The following is an 18,457-nucleotide window of genomic DNA, read 5'->3' as shown; positions in this document are numbered from 1 at the left end:
GCCGGTGGATCTCGCCGTCTTCGTTCCGATGCAATAAGCGGGGTGATCTGGGGGATCGAGAGACCGGAGGGGCAACGCTTGGCGTACGCGCGATGGCGGTTCCGCAGGACCCGACGCAGACGTCGTGCATTTGGCGACTCATATACTGTCATTACTATATAACGAACGAACTCATCAAAATTTTATTGGATATGTTTTATATTTAAAATATTTGTCTAATGGTCAGTGGTGATTTACAAATCCATTTATTTGGGTTCGAAATCCTATTTAATATATTTTGATACCCAGAATATTGTTGATTTGAAGATGATTTACCGGACCTATTCATCAAATATTGAACGTTTGAAATCTTGTCTAATATAATCTATACCTAAAATATCGATCAGATTACTAACCCAGTTCGCAAACCTCAATTCATCAAAGGTTATCAGATCACCACAAGTTCTTGTGAAGAAAAAAAAAAGAAAAAAAAGAGAGTGTAACATCATATATAATCATGCTAATTACATATTACCTATTATAATTAGTGACCTTTTGCATTCCAATATTTATATTTTAAAAAGTTATATTTACATTTTTCATTCCAATATTTATATTTTAAAAAGTTATATTTGTAACTATATAGTAACGAAAGTGAAACATTTAAGTCCATTTACGACATCAATTTTACCAATGAAAACATGAAAATATTGGGCAAATCTTAGGCTCGACTCGAAGCTGGGGTCGTTGGAGCTCTTGTCGATCCCCCTGCTACTACGTTAATTTCAGCACCACCTCTTGCCAAGCAACCCTTTCGTCACCTGCTCTACATTGCTTTGCCTCTGCATCAATGCTAATAAAGTTATTGAGCGATAACTATGTCAGCATCGACGTAGATGGTAGTGGCCACCACAATGTCTACGGCAAAGATAGTGGCTGCCTCGTAGTTGACTCATTGGCAGATCTCATCCTCAACCCTAAGTTGGGGTCATCGGAGCTCCTATCGCTCCTCTCATTGTCATACTAGTTCTGACACCACCTCTTGCCGAACAACCATTTCGCTGCTCACCCCATGCCGCTTTGTATTTGCACCGATACCGCTTTGATAATTATAGGAATATAAATATAATTTTTTATACTTTGATAACTATAGGAATATAAATATAATTTTTAAAAATGTAAGGATCAGAAATAACTAACTATGAGTAATGAGTAATTAGCCTTATATAATTCAGAGTGTTGATTTGAATGCTACACCGCATCTGATACGACTCGCATGCAATTTCTAGGATGCCCCGACGCCATGTGCTGTACGGCTGATGCTACGATGAGCACTATCGACATGGTTGTCACCATTTCCATTGCTTCAAGTTCATCATATTAGTCTGAGCGCCACGTTGCTTAGTCGTCCGCAACGCAGTACTAATACATAGTAACTGTTTGGATCGCGTGGTTGGATGCTTCTGATTCCAATTCCCGGAGGAGGAGGAGAGAATCCCAGCGAGTGCTTGCTCTCCTAGTGGGCGTTCTAATCTCATGCACACACACACATATATATATATATATATATATATATATCAAGTGGCCAAGTGGGCACTTCATTATAGGACCGTGGAATCAGTCAATGCACCCCAAACGAAGTAACATGTGCAATTGTTGGCTGCTTAGCCATTTTTTAGAGAGAGAGAGAGAGAGAGAGTGCATGGTGCCATGGTTTAGCATCACATTAGCCATTCCATAACCTTCTATAAGCTAAGCACATGGATTGGAAAGCATAAAAAAGAATTGGGTCTTTCTATATATTTTAAACACATCATGGTTTCATGATACAGCGACATCGAACAATATTATATATCTCTTTCTCACACATCTCATCAGAATCTTTGAACTTCTTATGATGGATGTGAGATTAAATCTTATTCTCTCCCCTATTTAAAGACTAGAGGTCAATGCTCACATGTATATATATATATATATATATATATATATATATATATATATATATATATATATATATATATATATATATATATATATATATATATATATATAGTTCAGCTCATGTCATGATATAAATGATACGAGGATTTATATTCGAGCCAAATTGATTCCACTATTATTTAGGCTCGTACTATTGTTTGAGTTTGTTCATGTCATTGCTTAATTTGATGGATGAAAGCTAATACATCATCAACAACATCTCTTTCTTTTTGTCCATATATGATTTGTTTCTACCTACAAGACAATTTCATACTACATAATAAAAGAATGATCATTAAATATCGTTTCTAGTTTTTCCGTAAATCCATAGGCTAATGCATCATCAATTCATTCATGATATGAAACACAAGTGATGACTTCGTAGGTGACTCCACACAACTTCCATTTTCCTGTCCACCACACCAACATCTCCATGAAACAAGAGAGCTAAGAACTATAGAATAATATTAATAATACACTGTAAATATTGATCCGATTGATAATATACCAAACTCATTTATCAAAAGTTAAAGATTCAAAATTTAAAAGATAGTTCAGGGAAAAAAGAAAAGAAAAGAAAAAAAAAACATCTCTCAAGGTTAAGTTGGCTAAATAGACACATTGGGAGGTCTCCTCCTCCGGACACTGAACAAGGAAAAGAGACAGCTTTTCCTGCTGAGAAATCCTCCAAGCTAATACAACAAAAGCTACAAGTTAGAATCCCCCCCGAAGAAAAATCTAAGACACAGGGATGGTGTAGATTTGAGCATGACAAATCCACCCCCTCCTTCCTATATGCTCTCTCTGCCTCTCAAGTTGCGTATGGAGAAGTGTCCCTTCTGAAATGTCAGCTTCTTCTACCTATAATATATCCCCGTCATCTGTTTCTCTTTCTCTCTCGTCATAACTCTTCTACAGTGTCAGTCTCCTCTTGTTAGGTTTAGAGAAGAGCCTTGCTGCTCTCTTCTTTCTCTTGGTTAAGGCTCCTTTTCTGCCCTCCTGCCACCTGATCTCTGTCCCATGCTTCCAGATCTAAAAGAACAAGAAACCTATCCTCTCTGAAGACGCATGGAACTTGGCATTGGGTGCAACACCATCAAATCCTAATCTTGCTGCTGCTGCTACTATCTGGACACATGTACGACTATCTCTGGAAACGGATGGAGAACGACCACGGTGACCTCGGCGACATAGTCCGAGCAGGCGGCCGAATCGGGCCACGGAACATGGAGATCGAGCCGGCCGTCGAGCGGGAGCTTCCTACCGAGCCCGTTGCCTTTCGCACCAGAACCGAAAGCCCTACCGACAGCTTCGGCCATCCTTTGGTCGATCTCCGTGACTCTCTACTCGGTCGGAACACAGGTACGGAGTTCTTGGATGGGGCAGAAGCGATGCTGGCGCCGTCCAAGATGGCCATGGAGAGCAGCAGCGACCCTGGAGGAGGTGGGAGGTTTATCTTAGCTCAGAAGGTACTATCAGGCAAGCAGGAGGTCGAGATATCCTGCAGTATCTTCTCGAGCAAGCCTTCCCTGTCCTCACCCGGGGAGATGTTGCAGTTGAGCGGCGGCTCCACAGCCGGCCCAATGGATCACGGCGATGATGTACAGATCTGGTCTCCTCGGAGTAGTCAAGAGATCAAACGCAGGTTCGAGATCCACAAGTACTCATCTAGCCTTCCTGTCATGGGCGAGATCTAACATCTTAAGCATTTCTTTCCTTCTTTGGTAGGTAAGTTATATGAGTCTTGATTTTGTCTTCGGAAGATCTATTCAAAATCTTGGTGTCGATCATCTTATGGATTTGCTCCCCAGAATCTTTCTAGTCTTCCGGTAGTAGGTGAGCACATTCAGACTAGGTTAGTGGATTTTGATGGAAATGCGAGGAGCTTTCTTGTTTGAACTGACCGATTGAAGAGCTGATGGAAATCTAAGGATCCGAGCCATCAGAAGGAGATGGTCTCTTTTCCTCTTTTGTAGCACCACCCGCAGATCAAGTGGTACAGATCTTGGCTAAAAAGAGTTAACATAGACAAACACCTACAGATTCCCAGGAAACTCTTCATGTCTCATCGTAGCATGCAAGCACAATATTTCCCCCTTCATTCTGGAAAAACATGATCATCCTGTGTCTTTCGTCTCCTGGAGCTCAACATTAACTATTAGGATTTCCTTTTCTTTCTTCCTGTGTGTGCGATTGTGCTCGGAGTTAACTAGACTTGTTTATGTCACAGAAAAAGCCAGGCAAAGAAGGTGGTGTGTGTTCCAGCGCCGGTGGCTCCCAGCAGCCGGCCGAGCAGCGAGGCTGTTCCATCCGATCTATGGGCTTGGAGGAAGTATGGTCAGAAACCGATCAAGGGTTCTCCTTATCCAAGGTAAATTCTTTTCATCATTATATATGTGCACAAATGTTTTGATTCCTTTGCTAATTGCAAAGGCACATTTCGTTACTTGGTAAAGCCACATTACTTGCTCACTGCATAAAGAAAGAATAAGGTGTCGTAGTTAGCGAAGAACAAGGAGAAGCTGCTTCTATCATTTGATACGATGTTAAGTAATATAAGGTATGATGCTTCTTCACGAGGGAGCACTGACCATTTTGGCTCTTCCTTCGGACCAGTAGCTACGTAAAACCTAATATGAATACACGTGAACTAAAAGATCGATTTCAACTAGTTGACTTTCTGAATTTGTACATAAACAAACGTTGTCTCATCTCTCAGCAAACACCAAGTATTAGGTTGTTCTTCTTCCTTTTCCGGCTTGTGTTGAACATCTATAATGCTGAATGCGAATTGTTATTGCCCCCTCCGTTGCTTGTGTTGAAGCAGCAGTCTTTTTGAACTCAGAAAGAGGTAAGGATTTAGTCTTCATCTTATCGATCACCATCGTGATCAAGTATGATAAGAATACTGTAATCTCTTAACGAGTACTCGGAGCTTTTTTCCTTGTAAAAGCTGCTGAATTCCATGAGCATATATATCAGGGGCTATTACAGATGTAGCAGTTCAAAAGGATGCTCGGCGAGGAAGCAAGTGGAGCGCAGCCGGACTGATCCTAACATATTGGTCATCACCTACACATCCGAGCACAACCACCCGTGGCCTACACAACGCAATGCGCTTGCCGGAACCGCAAGATCGCATCCATCCAAGAATGGCCCCAAGTGCTCCAGCGATCAGGGTGTTCTAAAGTCGCGCACAGCTCCGAAGGAGGACCCCATGGAACGTCTGGTGAAGCATGAAGTTGCTGAGATGGAGAAGGCAATCGAACCAGCTGCTGAGGACGACGAATTCCACCAAAGCCACACGCGGATGCTCCCGGAAGAGGACCAGCCGGACGACTTCTTCGAAGATCTGTCGGAGTTGGAGACGGACCCCTTGAGCCTCATCTTCTCCTCCGAGGGATTCATGGAAAGTAAGCCGGATGAAGAGAGGGCGAACAAGGCCTTGGACCCGTTCAGCACGTTTGACTGGGCAGGCAGCTCGTGAAAGGAAAGAAAATGACTATCATAACAGGATCTTATATCAGCAAAGACCTCAGCAGGAGAAAGACGATAGAGAATAAGGAGCCATTCTTGATCCTACACGGTTCAAGCCCCGAACCTTTTCATGAACTCACAAGGTTGATTGAACATGGCAGCGTGAGGATGACTCTGTTGTGTTTCCTACACATGGTTTTAGTTGTTTAACCGAACAGTCTAGAGATCAGGATTGTAGAAGAAGAAGAGGAGGGGTTGTCATTACCCGCAAGTTTGGGATGTGACAGAAAGCTGATGAGCAACAGAAGCTAGAAACAGTTGCGCCAAGTACAGATGCGCTTGACGTGACCGAGGATGTCGAGATAAAATATATGAATGGCTTTTCTCCTTTCACTCCTCTCTCTTTCCCTCTCTTTCTCGGCCACGGCTTTTCCCAAGTGCGCTAAATAGTTCACCTCTGCTGAGAACAGTAGTCCAGGTTGCTCGAGTACGAACGCCTGGACACAAAGAAGAAGAGCTCGAGGATGCGTAGCAGGAGCTTTAACTTCTTCGACTGTTCCACATCATGTCATGAAATATGATAAAAATGATTCGGGACTCGAAGACGAACAGAATGTGTCACGGAGCTCCTCCGCTTTCACGGCGTGGTGGTTCTCATACAGCAGGTGAGAGGGAAGGCAAATGTTATACTGATGTGATTAATTTCAGCTATTTCTTTGAAGTTGACTACACAAAGCATCCCGTGCATCATGTACATGAAGAATATATTCTTCATGTACATTCACCACCTGCTCGACATTATGATACTTTTAATGGCTCACAGCGATGGTTTACAGGACCACTCACCTAACCAAACAAGATGGATGGATAGTGTTTTTGTGGATCTAATAATTCATCGCCGTCAATCTGCAGCTTATCAGATCATCCTAATTGCTGATATTGTTGATGACATATTAAGATGATATCATTTTTCAATCATATATGCTTGAATTCGAAATCTAATCGTTTAGGATCAAGAAAATATGTCAGAATCGTAAACGATACAACAATTTTTCGATTGCAATGATCATAAATGATTCATGACATAATTTTTTATTCTAATGGTTACTTGGGAGAAAAGAAAAGAGGAAGCAATCAATTACAGGCTATCAAGAAAAGACAAAAGGGAGTTATTGCAACAAACCTCGTTCCACTACACCACACCGCACCGGTGAGCACCGGCGGGGCTCGCCGGCGGCCTCGTGTCGTCGGAGCCGGCGTTAAAGACGGGGTTTCGCCGTGGGTCTGCCAATGGGTGTTCGTGAAAGTACGTCGTCATAGATGTGTTTGATTCAGGAGGAGGATGGGAAGTAAGCGTTCCCCCAAGCCAAATATCCCTGAGTCACGCCTCTCCCCCTCGTCGATCGATATCCCTCAGCTTTCTGGTTGGAATCAGAATTTGAGGAGGAATCTTGGGGGTTTGGAGTGTCGAATAGGGTTTGAGCAGAGATCGATGGCGGCCGCGGAGGAGGGCGTGACGTACGAGAGCGATCCCGCGGAGGCGCGCTGCCCACGATGCGCCGTAGGGGGGGCGAGCGACGAGGAGGAAGGGGAGGGATCCGACGGGCGAGGGAAAGTCTAAGGTGCATGGCTGGATGCGACGACGAGTCAAGGCGGCGCGGAGGCTTATGATGACGAAGAGGAATGCTACGAGGAGGAGGAGGAGGAGGAGAAGAAGCGGTGGAAGGCGAAGTTGGAATCGTGCTGTTGTGGCAGTGGGCGGAAGCCCCGGCGAGGGAGATGGACAGAAGTTTGGTAGGAAGCTAGAGGAAATTAAGGACAAGAATCAGGTGGACGATGAAGATAAGAAGAGATGCATGATGATCGATCGGTTCCAGGAGAATGGCAGAGGACGCCACAGGTGATTTTTTCTTTAATGTGTAAAAACAAATAACAAAACATTTATTTTTGTGCTTAGTCTGTAGGTGTCTATTTTCCAGCAGTATCTACTAATATGCTTCACGAACACCATTTCATTTTCGCAAATGTCGAGCTTTTTAGTCACCATTGTGGTACATTAGCGATCAAGACATAGTTGGAAGAACAACATTGGGTTACAGGTTAGCGGAATTCTCTTATTGAATAATCTATATATATGAGTCGAGATTTGACCCGAGAAAGGAATCCCTTAAATCCTTGATATAGAAGTAAACGCTAAGTACTGTTCTATAGTTTTATGTTGATAGCTTCAGGAAATATGTTTGACTAAGTGTCATCCTTGGGTTGCTTTCCAAAAGTGGTCTAATTCAGTGACGTTGGGTGCCATGTTTTATGCTTTTTTCTATAATTACTTTGTTTACTTGTTATTCTATATCCTAGGAGAGATTGCAAAGGACCATTAGCAGCAGTTTCCATTATCTTGCTCTCAAGTCCTTTATGAAATATATGGAATCCTACATAGGACATGATCATAAACAAAAGTTTACTTGTTATTGTGGTTCCATTTACAGTTGTTTGTAAGTGGTTGATTTTTTTCGTTTGCTTAATTCTACTTTTTCTGCCAATGCTTGTTTATGCTTCTATTATGCAACAAGGTCTTGAATTGGGTGAAATATCATCCTGAATCGGATGATGTTTCTTGAGTTTTATACTCTCATCTCTTGACATCTTCTGAAGGCACTTTTTAACTATTCATAGTCTCGTCTTTTCTGCTTCTCGTCTTGGAGGTATCCTCTGTCTTGCCTGGCATTTGCACTGTTGAATCATATTTCCTCTGATCATGAGTCTTTATTTAATAACCACTATCTAGGCATATGTTTGGTAGGCGCAAATTGCGGGACCCAAAAGATGAACGTGCTTGGGTGCACGATGGACTTAAAGAAATGAATCTGCATGAAACACATAACAGTGAGGTATTTAAATTCCATGCTGATTTGTTTTTTTGAACAATCTATGATGAGGTTTAGGTTCTTAGATATGCATGATGTGTTTGTCTCCTAAAAAGACACATTTCTAGGCATCGTTCTAGAGGTCGTGGTAGTGCCAAAAGCTGGGGTGCTGAAGGTTGTCATATTAGAGGAAACTGACACCGCATGATAAGTATCTATCTTGATGATGGAAACATACAAAATTGTGCTCCATAGACTGTTAAGAGGGAGGAGATCTAAGTGCTATGAGCCTATTTCAAAGAGCATAAGAGACATTCCTGCAACTCAATGCAAAGAGTCATTGATGGATTTCACTTTTATTGTTAATCACATGTATTCATTCTGTGGGATATGCCGCATAAGGGATACTTTGTTCTTCTTGCATTACTTGTCAGGTCACCTGTAAACCATCAAGAGCCAGCATCAGATGATGATATCGGGAGACAGTCTCCTCAAGCTGCAAGCATGCAATCAGACCATGTTCTTCCATAGAAGAATACATTTGCTTCAAGCGTCAATTCTGTGTCACCCTCAATTTACCCCTTTGGGTCAAGACACAACCTTGATCCAGAAAAGGGCTGTGCAAACTGGAAGTACCAATAAGGCCATTTCTTGATTGAGAGGGATGGAAGAAAATGCTATTACATCCCAGTCTAACTCATCAATGAAATATGGTTGGCCATGATAGGTTGTATATGGACGATTCCCTGGATCCGGCTGCAGGAATGACTGCAACTAACTCTAGTCTCCAGCCTTTAGGATCTTTATTGCCATTAAAAAAATTATTCAGTCTGCTAGTTGTAGGGTTCAAGTGAGGGGCTTAAGTACTGCAGGACCTCCAGATAGTCCCTTCAGAATCACCAATTAGCCAAGTTGGAAGAGTTGCTGCTCAAATTAAACCTATTTTAACTGAACACGACCGGTTCAAGTTCCAACACAATCTGCAATGGGAATTTCAACTCGGCAACTGGTCCAGTCCCCTGTGATGGAAATCAAGCATCAGCTTCTCTGCCCTCATCTGCCAATTCATCTCAAGTTGGAGAAACTGATTCACCTCCAGGTTCAAGTAAATCAAACATCTCACTGGGGTGGAAAAGCTAGGATTAGCAACCAAGCAAGTGGAAGCGACTCTTTTCTGTATGGTGGAGCTCAGGTGATTGGAGCAACTGGAGCTATGGGCCTTGCCTACGGTGATCAAAACTTTCCTGTCACTCCAGTAAATTTACCAGGTCAGTGTTGTTATGGGACTGCCATATCTTTCATCTTTATTTTTCTTCTGATGCAGTTACTTGACATGGAATAGCACTAGTTGTTAAAATTTTATATGCTGATTGATGCTTTCTATCTACAATTTTTTGTTAAATATTGTTCCATCCGATTGTATTTTCTTATTTATTTCACAGTTACGCAACTTGAGGGTCAGCATCCTGGTACTGTTGGGTTTTCTGCTACGAGAATTGCTCTTCCGGGACATGTAGCTCAGCAGCAACTTGGTTTTAGCAATTCTGAAATCACTTGGTATGAATTTATATTGTAATCGGCCAATACATTCATGTGGTTTCATTCTTCATCGTCTAAACTTAACATATTCCTGAAATAAATCTTTTAAGAAATTTATTGTGCAGAACATTTGTTAATACTACGTTCACTGCTTGGACAAGGTGATCCTATGTTCCAGGCTGTGGTGGAGGCTCGTCCAAATGATACGGTCGGTGGGGAAGCTTTTCTTTTAAGAGTTCCGAAGCAATAACCGAGATCAATCTGCAGTGGCGTTCTACTCCTTTTTTTGGTTTCTTTGTTGCTATGACTGTTGCTTGTTGAGTGGAACATTATGTTGTTTGAGTCTGCACGCATTAACTTGTGCTCTTTTGGTTAGCTAATATGACTGTAGTCACAACCTTGCCTGCCTTAACAGAACTTGTGACGCTCGTATTGAAGAAGGTTTGTCTGAACTTGTGCAGGACCGTTCCGTTAGCCTTGGGCTTTAGATTTAGAGTTGCCATGCCTCTGCAGCGAACACGGGCCTCGTTGGTTGTACGGACCAGCTCGAGGCCATCAGAACACTTGCTCGCTTGGCGGAAGAGTGGGCGCACAGATGTTGTCGGTTGCGTGGACTCGGGCCAGGCCCAACTACTTCCGCGTTAGAATGCGGCCGCGAGTCCACAGCCACACATGTATTGTGCCTCCGCAAGCCTTACGGATGTAAGCGGTGGAAACTTGAGGTCCATACGCCTCTTCTCTCTCCCTGTATCGCTTGAGCGAGTGCCGAGGATGCAGCTTCTTCAAACCCCTCCCAGTGGACTTGCCATCTCAACACAGTCTCCCCTACCCAGAAGCGGTTCTACTCACCGTCATATTTTCCACCTTCCCGACGCTGACTCTTGATGTGCTTACGTTGCATCCTGTTCTTGTGATAGGTGCGAATTCCTTGAAAGCCCACCGGCTTTCCTCCACGCTCAGGTGTTCCTCCTCGGTTCGCGTCCACCGACGCTTTGTACGGCCTCCTAGCCTCCCAAGAGCTTCTTCCGTTGAAGGTGCTGTCTCCTTACATCGCTTCGCTTCCGTACCGTTTCGTGGATATGCTTTCTTTGTTCTATAGATTTCCCCTTACAGCCAGCGCGTCAGTGGAATCAGTGGACGCAGCCAAGAAGGAAGTTCTGGTGGCCTTGTCCCAAATTATCGATCCAGATTTCGGCACGGATATTGTATCGTGTGGTTTTGTGAAGGATTTGTTCGTTGATGAAGCTTTGAAAGAGGTAATTCTGGGCATAGACTTTGCCTGCTCAATGTAACGTGATTGAATAAAGTCAACAGAGTATGTTTATCCTGTCTCTCAGGTTTCATTCCGGTTGGAGCTAACCACGCCCGCATGTCCAATCAAAGACATGGTAAGGGAGACTTTGCACCCTGTCAGCTATTCATGAACCTCTTGATTTTTTCTCTCAATTGTCCGAATTTTTTAAGCAATGAACCTGCTTGATTTGAATTCCTCCAGGACAATGCCATCACGTTACACTTCGGCCATGCACTCTTACTGTTGTATTCATGACTGATTCCCGCCTGAACTTAACATCTCACTTGCTCTGATATAGTTGTGCCATATCTAGCGCTTTTTTTCTTTTTTGTATTTCTGGAAGCATCCATTATACATCTTCCATGAACCTGTATTAACTAGTTCTAAAAGCAGCATTGTTTCTGGCGGGAGATAGTGAATTATTAGTCAAATGTTGCTATTTTTTTACTTGAGTTGTTTGGCAGATGATTTAATGTTGATATACTAATATGTTTTTCAACTCTTACATTTTGCTATTGTCACATGTTTGTTTTAGGATAACCTTACTGTCAAGCCTTAGAAATTTACTCTGAATTTTGCCATAAAACCTCAATTCAGATGCATTTGTGTCATATTGTTAGTCTGACAATGCTTCTTTCAAGAATGTGTCTGATACTTTGATAATTGACCAGTTTGAACAAAGGGCAAATGAGGTTGTTGGAGCACTTCCTTGGGTTAAAAAGGTCAACGTGACAATGTCAGCTCAACCCGCCAAACCGGTTTTTGCAGGAGAGCTGCCCAAGGGATTACAAAGAATCTCAAACATTGTAGCTGTCTCCAGTTGCAAGGCAAAAAATTTCAGCACCTGGTTATTTTCCGCATTAACATAATCTTGAATAAACTTTGCATCACATCAGTTTATACAAACATTAATTTTACCGGAGACCTCATCCGTACATAGATGGTACTACTTGTTATATATTCTATATTAGACATATTTTTGTTACTCTTAGGTGACATTTCTAACTTCTATGTACAGGGTGGCGTTGGGAAGTCTACTGTGGCTGTAAACCTTGCTTACACATTAGTTGGAATGGGAGCTAGAGTTGGCATATTTGATGCTGATGTTTATGGTCCAAGTTTACCAACAATGGTTTCACCAGAAAATCGGTTGCTAGAAATGGTACATGTCATCTGCCTCATCATAAGACTTCTGACTCTAGAAAATACACCGATGGTCATGAAACAGCTGGTCTTTATAGAACCCTGAAACAAGAACTATACTTCCAACTGAGTTCATGGGCGTCAAGTTGGTTTCTTTTGGTTTTGCTGGCCAAGGGCGTGCAATAATGCGTGGTCCAATGGTTTCAGGGGTCATCAATCAACTACTCACTACTGCTGAATGGTATGCAATACTTTTTTATACAACAAAAGAGAAATATCTGTTAATTCTTTTACTTTTCATATTTATAATTAGATTATTGAAGTTTATTTTGCCAAAATTGTTAAAGATTAAACATTACTGTTTACAAGGGCACTAAATTAAGCTTATTTCATTGTTTAACAGTGCAATGATTCATGAGATCAACTCTTCTGAAATGCATATTTTAGTTGAAATATTGCTTTAAACTTTGATGGTTTCACATGTCTATGGTTCTTTGTTAAAGCATTTTGATCTCTCCAGGTAGAGATCATCATCCATCTTTTAAAGTGCTAATAGTAAACAGGGTCTACTATTTTGAAATAGATAAAGTTCATCATGACCAATTTCACCTTCTGGAGGTATATGAACACATGCAGGTAATTCTGATTGATTTTAGCCAAAAGAAGAATCAGCTCTGCCTCCTGTTGAATTTGGTGCATCCAATACCTCTGCACGTTGTACTATGACCCATTAGAACTCGAACTGTATATCATTCCGTTTGGACTTTTGGAACCTATACATATTGTTTCCTGCTTATTCCTTTCAGAGTAACTTATCTTGTAGTAAAAAAGTCTATAGGTAAGAAACCATCAGAAGTAGCTAACGGTATCAGTCTATCCTGCTTGTCAAGCAAGAAAAGGATATTTGAACTTTTTCAATAAATCAACAGTTTCAGTACATGGGGTTCCTTTTCCATGATCATTTCCTTAATTAGGTATAGTTCATCTTGATCTACTTGACCATACAACAAAGTTTTAAGTCCATGGCGAGTCTATTTTGTGCTTCCTATTGAATACATCACAGTTTGATCGTGGACTGTCAAGATCATCATACTGGAGCCCTGCCCTTTTACATTTGGAAACAGATATAAGTATCATTTTTTTAAATATTTTTGGTTAGTTTTCATATGCTTCAAAATAATCATTTTCCATTTTTGCCCCATAAATTTGATGGTAGCTACAGAAAGATTATACTCTGTGGTTCAGACCTAGCGAAATACTTATTTTACATATCAAAATCATAACCATGTTAAGGTTCCTTTCCCCCCTGTGGTGACCTACTCATGGTTAATTGTAGTACTTTCTGGTATTATTCTTTTCATAGTCACCATTAAAGCTTTACCCTTAAAAAAGAGAAAAACATCATGCTTCTTTGGGTGGAGCAATTTTGTAGAATTTGGCATTCTAATGTTTGCACCATACAGGGGAGAGTTAGACTATCTTGTTATTGATATGCCTCCTGGGACTGGTGATATTCAGCTCACCTTATGTCAGGTAGCCTTTCACACCACTAATCATGAAGTAGACATGTTTAATCAATCCCATTATTTTCTTCCATGCAACTCAGGTTCAATTTCTCTCAGGTTGCTCCATTAACAGCAGCTGTGATTGTTACCACCCCACAGAAGTTAGCATTTATTGATGTTGCAAAAGGAGTTCGTATGTTTTCAAAACTTAAGGTGATTTGTTAAGCATGTCTATGGGATCTTGGTTACTCAGAAAGAGATAGAGGGATTCGATAGTCTTAGTGTTCTCATAGTCAGCCTGATCAATTATCATTGATGCTTGATTCCATGCTACACTATTGGTGTTCAGAATTCAAATCTCTGCTTAATTTCAATTATGGCTAGATCATACTATTTTGATAAATTTTTATAAATGTTTGTTTTTGAAGGTTCCATGCATAGCTGTGGTTGAGAACATGTGCTACTTTGATGCTGACAGCAAACGATATTACCCATTTGGAAAAGGTTCGGGTTCTCAGGCATGTGACTAACCGATGATTGGTGTTTTCTTTCTCCCCCCACCCCATCCTTTCTTGAGAACTGATTCTTGTTTTGGTGTGGTCTATTTTATCTTTTTCCTACAGGTTGTTCAACAGTTTGGGATACCACATCTCTTTGATCTTCCAATTAGGCCAACTGTATGTGTTTCATTAAGACCCTAACTTAGTTCTGTGAATTCTCAGAAAGTACAGTCATTTATAAGAATGATATGTATGTTTAAGTTTCATACTTAAAGGCATTGTGAAGCTTGAAGCTTCGGTGACTTATCTAGTACTAGTTTTCTCATACAGTCATGCATGTTTTTAGATATAGCATTTTATGTATTTACACATCAATGAAGCATTGTTGGGAATTAAGCCTTAGGATTATTCGCGTTACCCATGGGTGAGTTACAAACAAAAGTAGAATTCTAGGAGCACACAGGAATACATTATCACAATATCATGGATTTGATTTTTATGACCTGGTGATCTAAGGCCTCCTCTCAAGGAATGAAATGTCATTTCCATTGGCTTTGTTTTCTAACTTCATCTTCCCAAATCAAGTGCACTATTTGTTCTCCCAAGTCCTAAAAGCCCTTCTGTTTTCCTGTTTTGTTCGCATGATTTGTATGGGAACTATAGAGATGATGCTATCTGGTTTACTCGAGTCAAATTAACCTAAACTATTGCTGAAACCCAAATACTTTAAGATCTGAAACCCAACACAAGCAACGTTTTGCTGTGTGAGTTAATCATAGGATAATGAGAGACATCACTATACCAGAAAGTTGTAAAAAAATACCAATGATACCTTAAAGTTGAATAACCATGTACCTTGGTGAATTACCATCTTTTTGGTTTATAATTGTTACAAATACAAAAGTGATGTTTTTGTCCTTTCTGACATACTAAGATGATTGAACCTTATATCATTTTGTTTTTTGTTTGACATTCATATGAAATAGACTTTCACCTTTAGATGGCACTTGTTAGATATCGGAAAGTTGTATAAATATGAGGATATACATATTGGATGTGCATAATGCCCAGAAAATGTTGGTAAGACTGGGAATGTTCATCGATGACATGTTTAATAATCACCTCAGACAGAAGATAACTATGTTTATATTTGAATCTTGATTATCGACAGTTAATACCAAAAATGCTTGTATAGTTGATTTTCTACATCAATCTCAAGTCTTGTCGGTCCATTCAATACTTAACTTTCTGTTGAAAAAGAAGGGTATTACAGTCCTAGATTTTTTTTTTCTAGCTGTCGGCATCTGGAGATAGTGGAACACCCGAAGTAGTGGCTGACCCTCAAGGTGAAGTAGCCAAGACATTCCAAGATCTCGGTGTATGTGTGGTGCAACAGTGTGCCAAAATTCGCCAACAAGGTGATTCATGATTCAGCAAACAGCTTCAAATTAAATTGTTATGTTATACAATGACTCGGAAAGCCTTTTTTTTTCATCGAAATTTACTTGTGAATTATAAATCAACATTCCACTTTTAAAGACTGTTAAAAGTCACAATTTTTAGTATACTGAGAGTTGTGATGTGCATAACCATGAAAAGCAATCAACTTTAAACTGTACTACTGAAGTTTGCCAAACCTTTCTATATTACCTTGTACTTTCTGCTGACAGACTAAGACTCTATTATTCTTTATTTGTGGTGATATTGTTATTCAACCATCACGTGTGTTCTTCGAGTGATTTTTTTGATCAGTTGTCGTAATTTATTATCCTGTACTCCAGTGAGTGTCCCAAGATGTTGTCATAAACAAGTGGTTAGCAGTGCATGACTAAAGTTGATTGCGTTCTGAAAGTATCAACCATACAAGTATGACCTACACAACAAAAAATTTATTTCTCAATTTATTGCCACTTTAGACAACTGCCATTTTTATTTATTTATCTGCTTGTTCATGTAAAGAACTGACAAATAAAGAACATTTTGTCTTGATACAAGTGAATGGAATATCAGGACCATCAGCAGCCAGCTATAGCCCTTTTTCACTGTTTGCATAGTGGTTGTTCTTCTATAAATTATTATGACATAATGTTTTCCCTTTTTCAGTCTCAACAGCAGTATCGTATGATAAATCTATCAGAGCTATCAAAGTGAAAGTGCCTGATTCCGATGAAGAATTTTTACTTCACCCTGCTACCGTTAGGAGGAATGACCGCTCAGCCCAAAGTGTCGTACGTGTAGCATATTTGTGACTATATTGTTTCTTTGTTTCTGAGTTATTGCAACATTTTATTGTACTATCTACTTGGTATTCAATTTAGTCCATAGAAACTATTTGAATTTTCACACAGATTTTGGACCAGCTTGGTCCTTTCCACTGCTGTGAGATTATTTATGATTTGCTATATAACAAACTCCCTGTGAATCTGCATGACTCAATGATTTGCTATTGTATATGAAGCATCCTTTTATTTTACTATTTATCTAGAGATAGAACAGACTCAAAAGTAACCGCCACCAGAAAGTATAAATTGAACAAAATGTGTACCACTAAATGCTGGTTAACTGAACAATATGATGTGCATATTCCTATATGTTAGGTCTTGAATATAACCTTGTTTCTATTTATTTACAAAGTCGTTTTTCTGATACATACATATGCATATTAATATTTCGGTATGTTGAAATGAAATGTTGGCTTCTTTTAGCTTTTCTGAAAAAAGAAAGAAAATGCTTATTTGTCGTAAATATTGAAACTCTAAATACAGGATGAGTGGACTGGAGAGCAAAAATTACAATACGGTGATGTTGCAGAAGATATTGAGCCTGAAGATATTCGGCCCATGGGGAACTATGCTGTTTCAATAACATGGCCTGATGGATTCAACCAGGTAACTAGGGCTCAAATTTTATTTTGGTTCTCTAGTATCTGATGAACCATTTGCATGACAGAAGCATGATTAACCACCTATCGGGTGTGTCACTTCATATTTTTGGACTTTGCTTTACTTAAGCATGGTGATTTGCATTAGATGTGCCTGTAGCATGGTTTTCTGCAAAACTTTGGACTATATGTCTTCGACAGTGGACATTGATAACTCGTATCTAGAAATAACAGAAATGTCTAATTTGACATTCAATGTTAGGTGATTTGGTTATCCTATTATATGTCAATGATAATAGGGAAGATCTTCCTTCATAAGTAGCTTGTCAATCAAATGACATGATCGCAACTTTGGACTTGTATTAATTGATCTCCATGTCCTCTACATTTATTCTGGAGTGGCAGTGCCCTCCATTTTGCTCAAAATGGAATTATCAACTAGATTTGATATAATCAGCAAGGGGTCCTATGGTCAAAGAATTTCTAATGGTAAAACGATTTATTTCTGAAGATCGACTAAATTTGAGAAGGGAAAAGATATTGCATTAGAGTAAATGGTGTTACGGTCAGACCGATGGTCCTATTGCATGTGAGGACATTGAAGCCAAGAAGGAATGGTATGATCAATTTCAGTTGATCCATTCTGTTTTCCTAGCAGATTGCTCCTTACGATCAATTGGAAACCATGGAACGCTTGGTTGATGTTCCAGAACCGATGAGGGCTGCAGGGATTAGTGCCGTTTGAAGCTGTCACGGCAGATGGTGGTGGTAAGGGCCATTGCATGATGAGCACCAGTCTCACTCAATCTGCCAAGCTTGTGGGGGCTTCACCTGGGAGCTGATTTCGGCAGGATGCCTGAAGAAATGGCTTATGTCGGCATTGTTTTGTCACCAGAGGAACAGTTCCAAATGTTGTGGGATATATGTATATTTATAAAAGATGTACTACTGCCTCACCATTCTTGCATCTTTTTACGGCAGTCTTTGGATGGAGTCTTGAAAGCTAATTCTTGATATCGTTCAACTGAGCCTGCTTATTCTCGTTGGCATTTATGTGCTCAACACATTTTACTTGGAACAAGTCTTTTGTTTTGTTTTTGTTGTTTCACAGGAATGGAAAGAGAGAAAAAATAATGATACTTAAATGATAGTATAAAAAATTTTGGATAAGTATCAAGCAGTCATGATGTGGAAAATTAATTATTGATTCTTCTTCCTTTTATGATGATTCATTATAATCTTACTGGATTTTTGTTTCTTTCGATCACATTCTTAGTTGAACACTTTTTTTC

At 40.2% G+C, this 18,457-nt stretch overlaps 3 protein-coding genes across 4 annotated transcripts; all 3 read left to right on the top strand.

Moving 5' to 3' along the window:
- Positions 1–2,350: 2,350 nt before the first annotated feature.
- Positions 2,351–5,829, top strand: LOC135622379 (probable WRKY transcription factor 14). The gene is made up of 3 exons (XM_065124176.1): positions 2,351–3,619; positions 4,190–4,330; positions 4,942–5,829. Exons 1-3 carry the CDS (start codon positions 3,096–3,098, stop codon positions 5,444–5,446), a joined length of 1,170 nt encoding a protein of 389 aa, XP_064980248.1. The 5' UTR covers positions 2,351–3,095; the 3' UTR covers positions 5,447–5,829.
- A 642-nt stretch (positions 5,830–6,471) lies between these two features.
- On the top strand, positions 6,472–10,184 carry LOC135622381 (uncharacterized). 2 transcript variants are annotated; one of them, XM_065124177.1, is made up of 5 exons: positions 6,472–7,336; positions 8,225–8,327; positions 8,738–9,571; positions 9,746–9,860; positions 9,968–10,184. In XM_065124177.1, exons 1-3 carry the CDS (start codon positions 7,071–7,073, stop codon positions 8,771–8,773), a joined length of 405 nt encoding a protein of 134 aa, XP_064980249.1. In that variant the 5' UTR covers positions 6,472–7,070; the 3' UTR covers positions 8,774–9,571; positions 9,746–9,860; positions 9,968–10,184. The 2 variants fall into 2 exon arrangements, with proteins under 2 accessions (XP_064980249.1, XP_064980250.1); XM_065124178.1 differs by having other exon boundaries at positions 6,473–7,336; positions 8,240–8,327.
- Positions 10,185–10,261: 77 nt separating this feature from the next.
- Positions 10,262–18,132, top strand: LOC135622378 (fe-S cluster assembly factor HCF101, chloroplastic-like). Its single transcript, XM_065124175.1, has 15 exons — positions 10,262–10,680; positions 10,760–10,876; positions 10,956–11,098; positions 11,180–11,230; positions 11,808–11,963; positions 12,155–12,298; positions 12,378–12,520; positions 13,743–13,812; positions 13,902–13,997; positions 14,213–14,302; positions 14,408–14,461; positions 15,579–15,702; positions 16,388–16,512; positions 17,050–17,172; positions 17,824–18,132. Exons 1-15 carry the CDS (start codon positions 10,515–10,517, stop codon positions 17,908–17,910), a joined length of 1,689 nt encoding a protein of 562 aa, XP_064980247.1. The 5' UTR covers positions 10,262–10,514; the 3' UTR covers positions 17,911–18,132.
- Positions 18,133–18,457: the final 325 nt, after the last annotated feature.

This window comes from Musa acuminata, chromosome BXJ2-9 (genome assembly GCF_036884655.1).
Source record: "Musa acuminata AAA Group cultivar baxijiao chromosome BXJ2-9, Cavendish_Baxijiao_AAA, whole genome shotgun sequence".
NCBI lineage: Eukaryota > Viridiplantae > Streptophyta > Magnoliopsida > Zingiberales > Musaceae > Musa > Musa acuminata.
The sequence above is the reverse complement of the archived record's forward strand: the minus strand, read 5'-3'. Positions and strand labels throughout refer to the sequence as shown.